Consider the following 17030-nt stretch of genomic DNA (forward strand, 5'->3'; position numbering starts at 1 on the left):
TGTGGTGCCATCAGCGCCATCCCGGGCACTGAGGGCTCGGGGCGCACTCCGGGGGCCGCCCCGCCACCGCCCCCTGCCGGCGGCCCCGCCCACCGCCGTAAATGGGCGGGGCGTGCACTGATCCGCGCGCTCGGCCCCGCCCCCCTGAGCGCCGATTGGGCGGGCGGCGCGCGGCGGGAGGGGGCGTGGCGGCGCGGGCACGGCGGCGGGGAGGTGCGGCCGCCATCTTGTGCGCCGGCGGAGCCCTGCGAGCCGCCCCAGCGCGGCCGCCCGACCCGCGCCGCTCCCGCCGCTCCCGCCGCAGCCTGGGCCGCCGGCTCCGCCCGGGGCGGCGGCGAACGGCGGAGGGAGGGCAGGGGAAAAGCTCCGTGCGGACCGGGGCCCCCCGCGGGCCCGGCGGCGGCCCCTCCTCCCGCCGCTCCGCGCGTCCCTCCCCGCGGGTTTGTGGCGCTGTGCTGGGGGAGGATGAACGGAGGATAAATGGTGCCCAAGGCGGACAGCGGCACCTTCCTCCTCCTCTTCCTCCTGGTGCTGAGCATCACCGAGCCGCTGCGGCCAGGTAGGGGCGGCGGCGGGGCCGAGGGTGCCGGGCCCGGGCACACGGCAGGGAGAGCCCCGGGGTCAGCCCGGACCGGGGGCCGGAGCGGCCGGAGCCGGGTCCGGGCTGTGCCGCTGCTTTGTGCCTTTGAACAGAGCCGGGACGCGGCCGAGCATCGGTCCCCTGTGCCGGCTGCCGGGATCCGAGAGAGCCTGGATTTACCCTGGGGCTCGGGGTAAAACCTTGGTGCCAAAGTGTGAAAGCTTGGCTAGAAATCTGCAGAACCCTGCGGGTCATGAGCGCAGAAAATGTGGTGCCGAAGTTTTCAGGTGCTTGTTGCTTACCTGTTCCTATGTTGTGGGCCTTGGATGCCTACGCGGCCAGACAAAATGCTTGCTTCGAAGTGCCGTTTAATCCTGCCAGGAAGAGAGAAAAAAAACCTGCCGCACCTGGTCCATCTGTCTGGTTCTGTTTGTGCTTCTTTTAGGGAGATAATTCAGGGATGGAGTTTGTGTGCTAGCTGCTAGGCATGGTGCTTAAAATCCTAAGATGATTAACTTAGGAGAAATGGTTGGTGTTTGCGGGGAGAAAACTACAGTTTTTCTAGGTATATCGCTCAGCTGGAGTTTGTTTTTGGGTGTTGAACTCTCTTGGAGCTTGGCAAAGCCGTCGGCTATCATGGGCACCTCTTGCCAAAGAGCATCCGTAGCAAAAGCATGAGCGTGGCTTTGCAGGTTTGGGAATCGCCCTCTCATCGCACCAGGGGACTGTTCCTGGATGATACGTGCTCTTCGTAAATAGGAGAGTAAGAATCATGGTGTTCTTTGAAACCCCCTTGTTCTGTCTCTTCGAAATAACTTTCATGACCCAGACTAATAAAACGTAACAGTATTAATGAACTGCGTCTAAGTGAGTTCCCAGCAGAGCTGAAAGACAATTGGGTCAGTGTAGGCAGAGTTATTGAAATAACTAACTTGGGTGTTGAAACGTCTCTGTGTCTGCCTTGTTTTGTTTTACCTTGTTTTTTTGGCAGTGCAGTATGTACAGGGCTTATGATATGCACTTCAGTAGCCAAAAAGTCCCCGTTGTGTTGGTAGCCTGGTATTATTACAGCTAGACAGAGGCTTTTATGGCTGAGAATGTACTATGTAAAACTGATTTCAGGCAGCTCCTTTTTGCTGGCACTAAGTGCTACAGGCTGCTGCATTGCTGGGTGAAAAGGTTCAGCTTATTCAGAGCTGTCTTTGTGCTTTTATAGGTGGGTAGACTTGACCCTGAACTCTGCTGGTGTTGAGCTTTGTAGCCTCCTAGAAATTCAAAAATGGCCTTTTTCATATTGTGTCACATTTGTCATTCCAGTTTGATAATGTACCTCTGTCAACAGCTGATGCTTGATGGATGAACACAAGTTTTTCACTTAGATTTACTTTGTTAAGATGAATGATGTTTTCCCTGGTGCTGTACCTGTAATGTGCCTGCTTTAGAGATTTGTGGTGCTGTAGCCTCACTGGCAGAAGTGTCCTTGTGAGCAAACCTTTACTAATCTACTCAGGTTCTACACCACTGGCTTTGAAACTTGGAGTGTTAGAATTCCCCTGTGGCAGCTCCATAAGCATTCCATGACTTTTGCTCAAACCATATGTATTCCTGAGCCCGAGGTGATGCATCTGGATGTGGTGTTGCAGCTGGAATTCCTTGCTGTGTGAGGAGTTTGAGTTCCATGTGGAATAGACTCATCCATCCTGTTTACGTGGTGGCTGAGCTGTCCATGGTGATGCCTCTCCCTCCTCCTCAGAGCAGAGTCCATCACTTCTGGGTGGCCTCAGCTCTCTGCCGATGTCACCTGGCTTGTTTGGTTTGCATAATTTATATCTTGAATCTGCTGTCTCTAACAAATCACCCATTTGATAGATTAGGAGCACATGGTTTGATCCTGAAACCCTGAGGTGCAAGTAGGGAAAACCTGGCTCACACAAGTACAGAGGACACACAGAACCAAATTTACCACTTTAATCACTGGTGAAGAAGTCTCCCATGTCTGCTCTGGGGAGAGACAGCAGAAAGGGAAGAGTTCTTGGACTTAGAATTTATTTCCCAGGTGGTGTTTGCTTTCCTTTTCACTTCTTTAAACCTCTGTGTTGTAGCAACTGTCTTTTTGGTTTAGGAAGGACGCCTGCAGCTTGCTTAGCTTAAATCTGTACTTGGAACTATCAGATGAGTGCTGCAGAGCCCTGGGAGGTTTTATGTACTCAGAGATGAATGCGTAGTCCCTTCACAATTCAGTCCTGGCAGATCAGGCATCTCTTTGTATTTCCATGTTAATTTGACACTAGCTTTGTATCCATGTTCTTGCTGTGCTCTTCAGATAAATAAACCCTTCTTTTAAGCCTCCTCAACTGTAGTATCTTTTCATGCAATCTGAAAGGCAGTGATTTTACATGGATCTTTTTTTTTCTGCATTTAGGGTGAGGTGGGCTTTAGTAAATTAGGAAGAAATTAATTAAAACTTACTTTTTTTTCCTTAGTTTTTTCTCTCTTGGTTACATGAGCCTGTTTTGTGCTACTGCCATCACTAACAGCACAAGGTACTTCCAACATACCATGATAGTGGCCCCAGCTGTGCAGCCTTGGGTTCCTGAAGGACTGTGGGCAGTTGGATTTTTCTGAACCTGTGAACTTGTAATGGTAATTTTGAGCCCCTGAGAATTGCCTCTTAGATTTTTTTTCCAGTGTTTCCATCTTTCCCATTCAGTTTTGACCATATCATTCTTGGTTTGACTAGTTGCTTGCTTTATAGTGCATTTTTGAAAGTGTTCTTTTTTTTCAAAGTAGGGCATTTCTCCTTGAGTTGTGTTACTCGCTGTTTTTGGAATCTGCTAATGTGAATTGAAGCTGAATGTATCCAACTCTTCCAACTGTATGGGTGTAGAGTGAAAGACTAACTTATTGTTTCCTTTAAACACTTGCTGAGTTTACTTGGTCTGTTGCTTTTTGGGGATATTTACCACACTAGGGTTGAATTTAATAAAATCTTTTCCAGGACAACTCAAACCCATCTGCTCCAGGTTATCTGACTAGCTGGCTGAGATAGCTGATGTCTTTGTGTGAAGAAATATTTCGGTGGTGTGTTAAGTGAGTTGCAATAATCTGTTCTAGTGCTAGCTTGGATTTTGCCCGAGTTTCTGAACCAGTGCATTTCTGTTGGTTGTTGGAAGAGCATCAGAGGTGTAAGTTGTTATAAATTCAGTCTTCCACAGTTTGAGAATATTTATAAGTTTCTTTTTCTGTTAACACCCCAGTGCATCCCACTGAGGAGGTTTTGGTGTCTTTCTGTAGTGTTGGGAGCTTAAGCAGTCTGGAATGACCACGCTGACACGTTTCAGAATACTATTTAGAGGATTAATTAAGATCATCATCACTAAAGACAATAACATGTTTTCATATTTCTCTAACAAGATACTGCTGCTTGCTAATGGAAAACACTTAAACATGGTCAGGCTTTATATTGGATTTTGTAATAGTGGTTTAGTGCAGAGCCTTGTGAATGTAGGTCATTGGGCTTTCTTATTAGAGCATTTGCCAGGCAGCTAAAAGCCAATTGAGTTCTTGTTCTTGCAGCATTTCTTCTCCACTTCAAAGCCAGCTAGAGGAAGTAATTTTATTACCCAAGTTCTGTTTCAAAAAAATATTGCACAACGTACTTAATCTGCAGTGCTTAGAAAGACTTGCCAGTGCAAGTGGTCTGGTTAAAACCCCACATCCAGCTCCCAGCTGGAACATCCCATACGCTTTGGAGCCTGCTGGCAGCTGTGGTTGTGCTCTTACAGGTCAGGTGTTGGTGTTTTGACACAGTACAATTGACAAATGTGCTCAAATTGCTAACCCTTCCTTGTCTTTCAGTCAAGGGCTGTTGGTCTTGCATGCAAGGCAGAATTCATCAGAGTAGAGGTCTAAGCAAACCCACGATCATCACAGTTTCAAGGTGATCCACTGGTGTGCTGTGACTGGATGGGTCTGGTTTTGTCCAGTTGAAGTGTATTGATTAATTCAAATGGAGACCCAAATATACGAGTCATAAAATTTGAGGATTTTATGGCCATTGTTCCTCTGCTCTGGAGATGCTTTGTTGGTAGGCAAACATGAACCCTTATTTTGCTCTTTGTTCACTGTCTCCACGTCAGTGAGAGCTGTGGTGAGTGATATTTATTCAGGTTCATGTCGTTGCTAGCTGCAGTTCCTGTCTGTGTATTTAGGTGAATTCCCAAGAGGAAGGTTCTAGGAGTGAGGGGTAGAAGGGTTTTTATCACACCTCCTCAGTTAATTTTGCTAAACGTAGGGCTTGCCCTGTCTTCCAGTCTGGTGTATTTCCCCCTCATCCTTTTGCTTCTTAATCTACTGGTTTTAAGTTTTATTTTTCTTCCTACTGTTACCGTTATTGAGTTTTGTTCTGATGTTCCTTGCTCTGCTGTTTGTTGTTTTTACAGGTGCAGAGCGAGGCTGACGGATGCAAAAAATCTTTTTTGTGGCTGATCTCGGTGTAGCAGGGAGACAAAGCAGAAGGTATCAGACCTTATTAGCAGGTCTGATACTTTAAGACTGGTAATTCCTGATAAAGCAAAATTTTTGAGGTGCGAGTGGATTTGCTGCTAGCTGTGGCTACAAAGTAAAGGAGAAAAAAGGAGTCAGTAGGCAGGGCTGTTTGCACTGCTTTGGCTCTGAGAAGTGATAAACCAGAGGGGCACCTTGGGGGTTTGCAGATACATGACTCCTGTGTCTTACAGTAGGTCTGGGGGCAGGGGAAGGTTGGTCCAGAAGAACAGAAGTAATGGAGGATGAAGCACTGTCACAGCCTCTCTCTGCAGCAGGAGAGAGCAGCTGTGCTTCTTTCTTGGTATGTGAGGGAAAAGGCACAGCTAGACTGAAGAGAGGAATTTCAGATACCAAGTATGAAAGATGTAAAATCCCCTGGTGAATGTCAGAAAACCAGTCAAGACTTCAATGAATCATTCTGTCTCCTGGCATTACCTTTTTTAGGGCTGGTGTTGATGTTGAATTGTAATGTAAGAGTAGTAGGTACCTCTGTGGTCCATCTTTGAGTAATGCCTGGGTCTCTGGGTTTTTACCTGGTGATTTCTTGCAGCTTTTATAAGTTCTTGTTTGATGCTGTGAGGTGCATGTGAATAACTTCTTTTGTGATCAGCAGAACTTCCCATTGTGCAGTGCAGGCCTGTGTACCCTGAGTGCAGCTTCTGATACCTGAAGGTTCTGTCTGGAGCAGAGCCTGGAAGGAATTGAGTGGAATCACAGCTCCTGCCCTTCAAGCCTTAATGTGTGTGCTCAGGATTGTTCTGTATTTTGAAGTGGGGAAGTGCATTGGGTTCTTGCAGTGATAGCTGGACATGGAATAGCTTAGATAAAAAGGGAACAGAGCACAGCTAATGAGAGGCTCTGCAGATCTTTGTGTGATCTGAAGGGTTAACCTGTGATGGGAAGAGCCTTGCTAATCTTTTATTCTGTGTAGGCTGATAGAAAGTTATGGCTGGAAGGAGTGTAAGAGATGGGGTCGTCTGTCCTGTCCCAAAAGAAAACCTGGCAAACCCAGGCAACTGCTGAAGGTGTTTGTCAAGCACATTGTTAATGATTTCCTGTGATAAACTCCAAAGCCAGATTCTTTTGGTAACTCTAGTGACCAGTTTGTTTGTCCTGCAGGTATAGCTCATTATTTGTATAAATGCAGTCTAATGCACAGGTCCCTCATAAGCTGCAGCTTTAAGGAACAGATTCACAGTTTTCCAGGACAGTTCAGGTGCCAGTTTTTCTGCAGCACTGAGTGTGGTGGGTGCCTGCAGTGCCCAGTTCTTCCTGGCTCTCCACACCCTCAAGGGTTTCTGCTTCATGCTGGATCCCTCCATGGCAGGCACAGAGGTGGTTTTGTGGAGGATCCTGAGTCCAAGAGGAAACATGGATTGGGTGGTGAAGTTGTTGATTTGCTGCAGCAGGACTCGAGCAATTTATTTGCTTAAAACCATGAGTTTGGGATTAACCTTTAATCCATATACCCTGAACTGTGAAATCCTCTGGCATCTTGTGGTTTCCTGTGAAACTTTTCCTTTGTGTTAAAGGGTCAGCCTGCTAATTCTGGGTTTCATGAACAGGGTTTACATGGTACTTGCTAAATGGATCTCCTAAGAAAGTTATTTGTAGTATTTTCCTGCCATTCACAGAATTTAGTAATATGGTTTTAAGTTTAATAGCAATTGATAGTTACTTCATTGTCTACAACTAAACTAAGTAACATTCAGCTTCTACTTAAATAAAATTAAAATTGGTTGTCTGACATTATATTTAGCTTCTGTTCTGTTTATTGATTATTGTGCTTGAGAATCATCAGCCAGCTTAGGGGGGAAATGTAGAAGTAGCTTTTGGTGGCTGCTCTTGGGATATTCCCTGCTCTTTTGTCCTTTAACTGATTTTTCTTTGTCATATTTTCATTTGTGTAATTCTTTTTTCCTGTGTTGTCTTTTCTTTCATACACTGCTTCTGTTGTGCTCCCTCATGCCTTTCCCACTATAGGACCAGTTACTTGGGGTGCCCAGTGGATTTATTTGAAAGTCAAAGCTAATAGAAAAATGGGATTAAGTGCCATTTGTAGTAGAATGATGCTGAGTGTTCTGGGCTGGCTGCAGAACTGGGTTGGTGTTGTCCCTTAGCACTTCTGTGTTTGGTTTGTGTTAATATTTCTTTAGCAACATAAATAAAAAGATTTATTCTGACTTAAAAGTAATTTACCATCTTTTATACACTTTAGAAGAAAATAACCCTGCTTCTGACACCTGCTGGGTTTGAGTTTGTGCATGAGTAGTATTTTGCTTTTTTAAGCCTTTAAAACTTACTGGAGCTTGTTTCAGTCTAGGGATGGTTAAAACTGCATTTGTGTTTTGTCTCTGTTGGATTTGTGGGAATTTGATACACTTAAATGACCCTTCACTGGTTAAAATCTGTGACATAAGAGTAGTCTATTAATGAGTTCTGGGAAAATCTGCATGAAATGTTGGGAATCTTGCAGGAGGGAGCTCAGAGATTTAAGTAGGAGCATCATGCCACCTCAATTCTGGCAGTAAGCAGGTTGGAGGAAATGATTCAAGAATGCTGTAGTGCCCATCTTTGTCTTTCTGAGCACTGATGAAATTGAATGTAGTTTTTCTATTGAGGTGGCAGCTAAAAAATGACAAAGATGAAGTTTTGTAGCATAGTACCTGGCACGTGGGAATAACAGATACTGAAGAGTGCTGGCAGTACTTGAGTTGTTAGAAGGTGTGGGGGGTGAGAAAACTGCTCTGAGAGAGTTCTGTGCCTTTTTGCAGCTGGGTTGGATCTGTATTTGCTGACTTCTGGTGGAACTGTTAAACTTAGGAGTTCAATGCGTGGAATTTCTCCTCAGGTGTTTGTTTTGCTGGAGAAGAGGCAAGCACAGGATCTCATCCAGTGTGGACAGACAGAGCTGTGGCTGACACTGGCCACATTCCTGCTGTGTTGGGCTTCAGTGGAGCAGGGGAATGCTATTCAAAGCATGAGCCATTTGCTCCAGCACAGACAGCCACTGCACCAGCTCCTGTGCAAGGATAAAACTGGGTTTCTGTATTTGAGGTCATAATATTTCTGTGTATTGAATTTTTGCTCTAGGTGCTGGCTCATCGAGTCTTGTACAAGATGTGAACAAAAGTGAAACAGGAGCAAAAGCTTTTTTTAGTGTGACCTGCATTTGAATAGTGCTCAGGCACAGCTTTCCTATCTCCCTGAATTGCTAGATTCTTGTTTAAGACCTTTAACTTTCTTAGGGCTCTGTAGAGAACGTCTTCCATGTTCATTTGGTTTTCAAATTAAAAAATTATGTTAGTTTTTGGAGAGTGGTGTAGTTAAAAATACCTGATTTCATAGGTAGAACTTTGTCAGCTATTTGCTTTCAAGACTACTGCAATTCCTCATGTTTTAGTTCAGGAAAGTTTTTAAAGTACATACTTAGCTTTAAGTTGTATATTTTCATTTGATTTGTTAGGATTGCTCATGTGCTGAAAGTTTAAGGAATATGCTTAAATACTGCTGAATCGTGTACTAAAAAAGAAAAAGATGAGATAGGAACTTTTTTTGTTTTCCTGCAAAGACGGAACATGTGTTGTCTTGCTGAAAGTAAATGGGCTTGCTAAGTAATACTGCTGAAATCTGGCAATTCCTACTTTCAGGCTACAAATTAGCCTTGATTGCTCTGACAGTTCCTGAATTGCTGTTATCATGTTTCATCTGGGTCCTCTTCTTGTTGAAATGTGATCTAAAGGCAGTACTAATTCAGTTCATGTAAAATTTTGGATTTGAATTTTTCCTCTGAGGAAAATATGTTTCTGTAGAGTATTTGCTAGCTTTTAGTTGTTTGGTTGGTTTTTTTTTTTTGGGTTTTTTTTTTTTGTGTGTTTTTTTTTTTTTTTTTTTTTTTTTTTTTTGTGGGCTTGGGGTTCATGTTAGTTCTGTTTATTTGTTTGGGGATTTTTTGTTTTTTTTTTTTTTTTTTGTACACCTATAGTTTATTTGGTCAAAGGGAATACAGCCTCCTCCTCTACTGATTCTTGGTGAAACTGTTTTGTATATGAACAAATACTGATCCAAACTGACTTGGTGAGATGTATTAATCTTGAGAATACAGGGAGAGGAGAGGAACCATCTCGCATGCCTGGATTTTTTTGGGAATAGTTCTGGGTGGGCAGCTACCAGGTAACAGCTTCAGATACAGAAGTACTTTGAGCTGTGGAACCCAGGTAGCTGAAGGATTTGTGGTGTGTGTGGGATAATCCATCTGCCCTGACCTGGTGTTTGGATTCTAGGGAGAAAGCACTGCTGTTGTTGGTGCCCTTTTCTGGACACAGCTGATGACTTGCTGAGTATATCAGTGCTGATGTTGTTCTTAATGGACTTTTTCTTTGTTCCTTCATTTCTTGGGAGAATTGGTGTGTTGTGTGTGTGGCTGTATTTAAATTCTGTGTAAGGAATAAAGCTGTTTACCTAGCACTATTTCCTGTGAGCGTGTTTCATAGGCAGTGGGGCTTAATGAAACCTGGACTCCAGTGGGCTTCTCTCTGTCCCTGTGTCCCTCCTGTGCTGCAGCACCCTTGCTTGGCACTGATTTCATAAGGCCTGTGTCCCTCTGCCTGCCCACAGTGTGCTCTCTGGCATGAACAAGCTGGGGTCCTGCAGGGTCTCTTGCAAAGGTTCAGTTACCCCAACTCACCACTTCCTCTGCTGCCAGCTGGGAAACCACCCTGGTGGTGACAGTGTGACACCAGGTGTGCTGGCAGGCTGGCACCTGCTGAGCAGTGCAGCCAGCTGGGGGTTTCCTGCCCTCTGAAGCTCAGGAAGGTCAGAATTTGCTTCTCTTGTGCAAGCTTTCGAAAGACATATGCTGTTTTCCTGGTTTTGACTTCTCTCAAGCTTGCTTGAAATTGTTGAGTGAATTTGTGAGGTGTGATTGGCACTTTCACTGATCAGCTTTCTTTAGGGAAAGGGTTAAAAGTTTGGTGCTGCAGAGGTGTAAGTCACTTGTCACTGTTGTACTAAAACACTGAAATCCTGCCTGAGGCTGTACAAAACACTGGAGGTCCTGAACAAGGTTGTTAGACAGTGGGCTTGAATTTTGAGCCATATTAGAGGCTTCTGGAGTACCAATGGCTTGGGTTTTGTTTGTACTGACTGCTCTTTGTGCCTGTGCTGTATTTTGCTTTTCCCTTCTGCCTCTTTACTTATTATCATAATATAACAGTTTCTTGGGGGGAGAAGTGCAAGGCTGTTGCTTAGCCTGGTATTCTCACTATGAAAATAAACTGGTTTTCAGTCTGGAATGCTTCATTGCCTAATTCACAGTATTCTTTCAGCCTAGTCCAAGTAGCAAGTTTTGTTTTCTCTTTGGTATTAGCAGTGCTGGAGAATTGGGAAATACTTTTTTTCTGTTTCAGTCTTAGGAATAAGTGCCCACTTTCACGGAGCTCAGTCTGTATTTTCTGTCTTAAAAAATTATAGCCAGGATTCCCATTCAAGAAGCTCTAATGTTGTTGCTTTGGCTGAATGCTGTGTCTGTTCCCTGCCTGTGCTTTTTAATTTTTTTGTAGTTATTTTGATTTCTCTTTCTCTTTTCCTTCCTTCCTGGCCTTGAGTTTGCCCTCCAGGCAAAGAGCAGACAATGAATTGCAGTGAATGACACTTGTGAGCAAGGAAAAACTGGGTCAGTTCCAAGCTCGTGCAGGGTGTAGGTATAATAAATACAGAATCATAGGATCACTTCAGTTGGAAAAGACCTTTGAGACTATCTAGTCCAACCATTAACCCAGCACTGCCAAGTCCACTAGCAAAACATGTCCCAAAGTCACATCAACACCTCTTTTACATTCCTCTAGGGATCCTGACTCTCTTTCTATGGACAGCCTGTTCCAATGCTTGGCAACCTTCTTGGTAATGTCCAGTCTAAACCTCCTCTGATGCAATTTAAGGCCAATTGCTCTTGTCCAGCTGCTTCTTACTTGGGAGAAGAGGCTGAGCCCACCTTGCTGTCACCTTCCAGATGGTTCTAGAGGATGGTGAGGTCTCCCTTGGCCTCACTGTCTGAAGGTTTTTTACTGAGTCAAGAGTTTACCCTCTGAACCAGGAGCAGCCAGTGAGAATGCTGCAGCAAGTGCTGTTAAAGATTTACTAAAATCTACCAGGGAAATGAGATCCACAGCCTTTCCCTGGACCACTAAGTGGGTCACCTTGTCCTAGGAGGAGATCAGGTTAGTCAGGCAGGACTTGCCTTTCACAAACCCACGCTGGCTGGGCCGAGCACCTGCCTGTCCTGTGCGTGCCATTCATGGAGGATGATCTGCTCCTCAACCTTCCCTGGCCCTGAGGTCAGGCTGACCAGCCTGAAATTCCCCATATCCACCTTATGACCCTTCTTACAGCAGCTGGCTGTCATTCTTGCTGATTTGCAGGCAGCTGGGACCAGCTGAGCTGGCCAGGACTGCTGTAAATGATAGAAGTGGCTCAGTGAGTGCTTCAGCAGCTCCCTCAGGATCCTTGGGTGGATCCTGTCCAGCCCCATAGCCCTGTGTGTGTCTGAGTGGCCATAGCAGGTCACTGAACGTCTCCCCTTGGATTGTGGGGGCCTCATTCTGCTCCCTGTCCCCAGCTCTGGGGAGTGGGTACCTGCAGAACAAACGAGGGGAAGGGGACTGCTACCATTCCTTACTGTGCTGTAAAATCTTGTGATGGATGTTGAGGTGATGTAGCATAACTTACTATGACAGAACACTGAGTAATACTGAATGTTGATGAGTGTTACTCATTAAGGATTTACAGTTTTCAGCTGGAATGCTGTCACAATTTTAATTACTCCATGGAACAGCATGCTGAGGTTATGAAGAAAATGCCAGTGCCTCTAACATGTATTATTTATTTATTTTTGGAACTGATGCATTCCTATTAGATGGGATTTTAGCTTCAGAATCTCCAATTTTTGGAGCTGGAATTAGATTTGAGAATAAGTGTGGGCTGTGTTTTGGCTATGACATATCCCATGGCCTTTTTTTCCCTCCAGGCTTTGTGCTGTTAGGTGCTGTTGTGCTTTCATACTCTCCTGCACATACTCAGGCCATGATGAACCCACATGCTCTAAGGGTACTTCCTAAGCATGTTTGCAGTATCATGGGTGAATCACCAAGCATTTTATCTTCTATGGAATTGGACATGAAAATGGAATGCTGTTTTTCTTTAGCTTTTATTTTTTCTGAAGGTTTTTAATTTTAATTATTCTGTAGGCTTTTAATTTGAAGAACAGTAAGTAGAACCAGAAATGAATAAACTATCTGTGAAATGGGTAACTGATGGTGACACATTAGCTTCATAAATTGTTTTATTCTCTGGAAAAGATCAGTGTTGTAGTCTGCTTTCCTCCTACCGTGACTTTGTTATAAAGTGCTGTATTTATTTATTCTGCTACACTGAATGCAGCAGTGGGGGGTGTAATGATAAACTCAAAAATACGGAATTGGTGTGAGATTCACCGAGTGACACAAGGACCTGCTGGGAAATGAGTGGTTAGTGGGGACTTCTCTGGAGCTGAGGGAAATACCATTTATGTATGGCTTCTCTTCCCTGAGAGCAGAGCCCTTGTAAGGACTGGGGGTACCTCAGAGACAGGTTAAAGACAAGAGAGCCTCTTTAGGACTGAGTCAGAGCATCCTCAGGTGTGGTTTGCTGTGAGCTGCTCTGTCCCCAAGAGCCAGCAGCTGGCATTGGCCACTGAGAGCAGAGTGGGGCAGCACAGCCCTGCTCCTTCAGGCTGGCAGGGATTTTGTGAGATGTACGCTGTACCTGCTCCAGTGACCTTCACCTGTGGGCTTGGGACACATCCAGGTTAGGGAAACTGCTTTTTAAATACAGATGATTACCTTAAGGACAGTTTTTTCACATATCTGCTGAAGACTACATTATGATAACCACCATTATGTTGTGTTGGAAGTATTAAGAGTATTTTAAAGTTTATGTTACTGCAGTAAATACCAGTGTAGAGCAATATTGATTGTGTTGTGCTTCCTCTTGAACATAAATATTAGATATAGAGTGGTGTGTGTTTGTTTGATGGTGGTGGGTGTGGTGTTCCTTCTGCTGTTTTGTCTCTGGTGCTTGTTTGTAGGCATTTGGTGAGCACTGGTGTTCAACACAATCTCCAGGAGTGAAGGACTTATTGAATTGGGCTTTTTGCTGGCAGAGACTGGGATCTGACCATACTCATGCAGTGTAGCATGGCTCAGGTTATATAGAAACAGTGATTTAAGAAAAAAAAATAATTTTAGTAAACTTATTCCTAAATGTGTTAAAATATGAAAGGATAATGCAACATGTAGGTACAGGTCTTAAGTATGTAGGTTGAGTATTACAAAACATAAGAAAGACCTGTTGGACAAGTTAAAATCTGAATAAGAAGAGTTACTGGTCTAAGCACTTGTAGTTAGAGTTTTTGTTAATGCTTAATCAGCTTTTGATGGCTGTAATTGCCTCTTGAAATCTGAACAGAATATTCCCTTACAGGTTGGTTCAGCTGCTCTGGGACAATGAGTGACTTACACTGGGAAAGGAGGAAGTATTTTTGTCCTTTGTTTTCCTTTGATCTGTAAATAAAAATGATGCCAGAGGATCTACCATGCCCAACCTTGAGAAATGTGATCAAAATAAGCAAAGCAAGTTTGATGTACACAGAAACCTGCCATTGTTCATTGAAAGCTTACGTATAAAACCAACCCATGTACTTCAAGCTTATCTCTTCCAGTACATGAATTTCAGAGTAATAGCTTATAATTGAAATAACATTAAATGCTGAGTGTACATTTAATCAAATCTCAATTTTCATACAAGTGAAGCTCAGCAGACAAGAACAATTAGTGTAGCAAATAAAAAATTACATTTCTTTGTGTTAAAAACTGAAGTAGATTAAAATCTATATTTGCTGTGTAAACAGGAACACCTAGTGCATCTCTAGTCAGCTACTAAAAGACTATCTTATAATGTATCAGACTTTACTAACTTGTGAATCCTTTAATAAAGAAAAGTTCAGTAATTGCAGCCAGAAGTACCCAAACTTCTATAATCAGTGATTGTAGTCACTGAGTTTAATTTCTGTATCAAAGCACTTTGCTGAATTGAGAGTAATATTCTGGAGGTTTTAGTTTCAGCCTCTGGTTTCTCATCTGTACCTCTGAATTTGTGAATTGCTGTGATATCAAGGTTTTTATACTGCAGGAGAGTTTATATTTTAGGGCTAGGAACATAGGTGAGGGGAGTGTTCTGTTTGTCAGGGATGCATTTCTACTTTAGGATCTATTGCTCCTTTTTCCGCAGGTTTCTGTAGTGTTAATCTTTGTTGTCTTGAAAATACAAGGTTGAAATTTAGATTTTGAGAACTTGGATGTGTTCACCTAATGCTTTTCAGCAGCTGTTTATTACACGTGCCTTAGATAGGGCCTCATCATTTTTATTGCATCTAACATTTCTTCCAGCTGAATTTCTCCTGTATCTCTGTCTTCAATTGAAGCAGGATAGATAATCCTGCTAAAACAGTATCAAAGTTTGCCCATTTGCCCAGCAGTTTATCTTTGCAGGAAATGTTTCCAGCTGCTGGCTTTTGCTCATTGCCAGGAGCTGTTTGCACCCCTGCTCCTTGTGTCACCCCAGTGGTGTGGCCTGGGACCAGCCTTTTGTGCCTCAGAGCTGTGACCCTGCTCCTCACCCCAGGCTTTTCTGCTGCTGTGGAGGTGAAGGTCCCAACTGTTTCAGTGTTTGTTGTTAGAACAAATATTTAAAACAACAGACACATTGGGAGATGTTCTGTCTTTGGTGGCAGACAACTGTTATGGTGCCCCAATTCCACATGAATGTTACTGGATTTGTACAGCCTTATTTCTGCTGAGTTAGCTGGAGCATGGAATCTTTCTGATTGCAAGGGGACAAACCAGAGCTGATCTGACTTAATGTGGACAGACAGTAGCTAATTTGATCTAAAGCTTGCTGTTTCAAAGCCAACTGATCACATTCATTCAGGAAACTGAACCAGCAAGGTGAACTTGTTTAGAATCAACATTTTGTCTCATGTGTCTGTTACAGCCTTGCTTTGGTGTTGGAAGCTCTAAAATGAGTTGTACTGTGTTGAAAAAGTAGTTTCACATACTAGATATGGATCCTCGCTACCTGTCTTTAAAATAAAACAATTGTTTTGAGTAACCATTTATCCCTTAGGTCTTGCATAAAAACAGGGAAGATTAATAAAAAATTAGTTGCAGTTTAGATGTGAGCAGGAGGTGTCTTAGTCCAAATGAACTTCAAAAGTCTTTAAAAATGATGCAGAAAATTCAAGTTTCAGGACGTGTAATGCTCAGGGCAGCTCAGTGACCAGAGTGCATCTGCTCAGGAAGGATGCGCTGCAGCTCTCAGTGCTTGGGCTCCAGGAGGAAAATGTTCTCAATTACACAGAGGGAGTGCATGAGGTTGTTAAACCTGAAAGGGCTTCCTGGATCATTCTCTAGTGGTCAAAATCTGTTTGTTTTGTGAAACAGATGAAGCTGGCTGGAAATTAGAGGGAGCATGTGTGTGTGTGTGTTTTATTATCTATCATGAAGTCCTTCCTGTGGATAATGCTTCTTGTAAATGTGTTTGGTTTTTTTTTTTTTTTTTTTTTTGAGTACTTTGCAGAAAATCAGGAAACTATCCTGCTGTAAAGAAAATTCAAAAGCTAGTTGACCCCTGTGTTGAAATACACAATGAGTTCTGTGAAACACCTAGCATTCATGCAGTGGGCAAAATCTTCAGAACAAAAGCTCTCTGTGAGCATGTAAGCAACCAAAAGATGAGGTTTTTCCTGTATGAAACCTCAGTTTTTCTGTTAGTCAAAAATCTTGTTGGTTTTGCTGCTGGCTAACTTAGAAAAATATGTGACAGCTAAAGCAGATGAAGGCCTCTTGTTTGTATGGCAGTGTTTAAATTGATTTATAATCTTGTCATTTCTGGTTTGATGAAATAAATTTCCAACTGTTTCGTAAGTTTTCTTTTAAATTTTGAATTATAAGTCCACAACTAGCCTTGGTAAGACTTCTTTCAGATGAGTGACTTGTGGAGTTATATTATCTAATAACACGTCCAAGCAAGTTGGTATACGTTTTTTTTGGCCATCATTTGACAGTAAGTTTTATCTTGGGTTATATATTTAGCTTGTAGAATTGATGGTCTGAATCTGATTTTCATTTTTTCTTCTCTTTTTATATCAAGTTAAGGAATTTCTTGTTTTCTGTATCCAGTTTATAGTAGAGAAACAGGTGAAGTGTTACCAGAGAACACACTGTTGTTACTTAATATTTCTGGCAGACATTTGTTCAGGTGCAGGTTGCTTGGGGTCCAGGGAATAAACCCAGTGTCATCATGAAAGCACAGAGGCAGCAGTCAGGACAGCTGGCTTCCTGCAGCTTCATCTTGTCTGGAGCCTTTGGCAAACCCTTGAATTGTTCTGTGCTTTGTTGTAACTGTGCCATGAGGATGCACTGGTTGGTTGAGGGTTAATGTTGTAGGAGTGCTCTGAGGTAGTGAAATGAAGAGACTATCATGACACCTCACTGCTTCAAGTGCTTTCATGTTCTCACACTGCCTGAACTTTGTGATGTTTTGTAAGTTTATAATCTGTATAGTGCAAAAACTACAATTGCTGCTATTTTCAGTGTTGTAGTTGTCTCCTTTCTTCCCAGCAGATGCCAGATAAATTTAATTGTTCTGCAGTAAGGTTTCAGTGTACTAAATTTCATCTTGTAACATAGCAAAGACTGCATTTGATACTGAAAAGAAAAAGCAGCCTTTTATGTTAGAATTGCACATGTGAATCATTATAGTGCTGATGTCACTCATCACATCATATGTGAGTGCTGGGGGAGGTTGC

At 43.3% G+C, this 17030-nt stretch overlaps 1 protein-coding gene across 1 annotated transcript in view; it reads left to right on the forward strand.

Moving 5' to 3' along the window:
* The first annotated feature begins 266 nt into the window (after positions 1-266).
* DGCR2 (DiGeorge syndrome critical region gene 2) overlaps positions 267-17030 on the forward strand; it is a 45686-nt gene continuing 28922 nt past the window's right edge. The window contains exon 1 of the mRNA XM_059484947.1: positions 267-559. Coding sequence (XP_059340930.1) covers positions 481-559 — 79 coding nt within the window. The 5' untranslated portion in view covers positions 267-480. The remainder of the gene's footprint in view (positions 560-17030) is intronic.

The sequence above is a fragment of the Ammospiza nelsoni genome, chromosome 18 (assembly GCF_027579445.1).
Source record: "Ammospiza nelsoni isolate bAmmNel1 chromosome 18, bAmmNel1.pri, whole genome shotgun sequence".
Classification (NCBI taxonomy): domain Eukaryota; kingdom Metazoa; phylum Chordata; class Aves; order Passeriformes; family Passerellidae; genus Ammospiza; species Ammospiza nelsoni.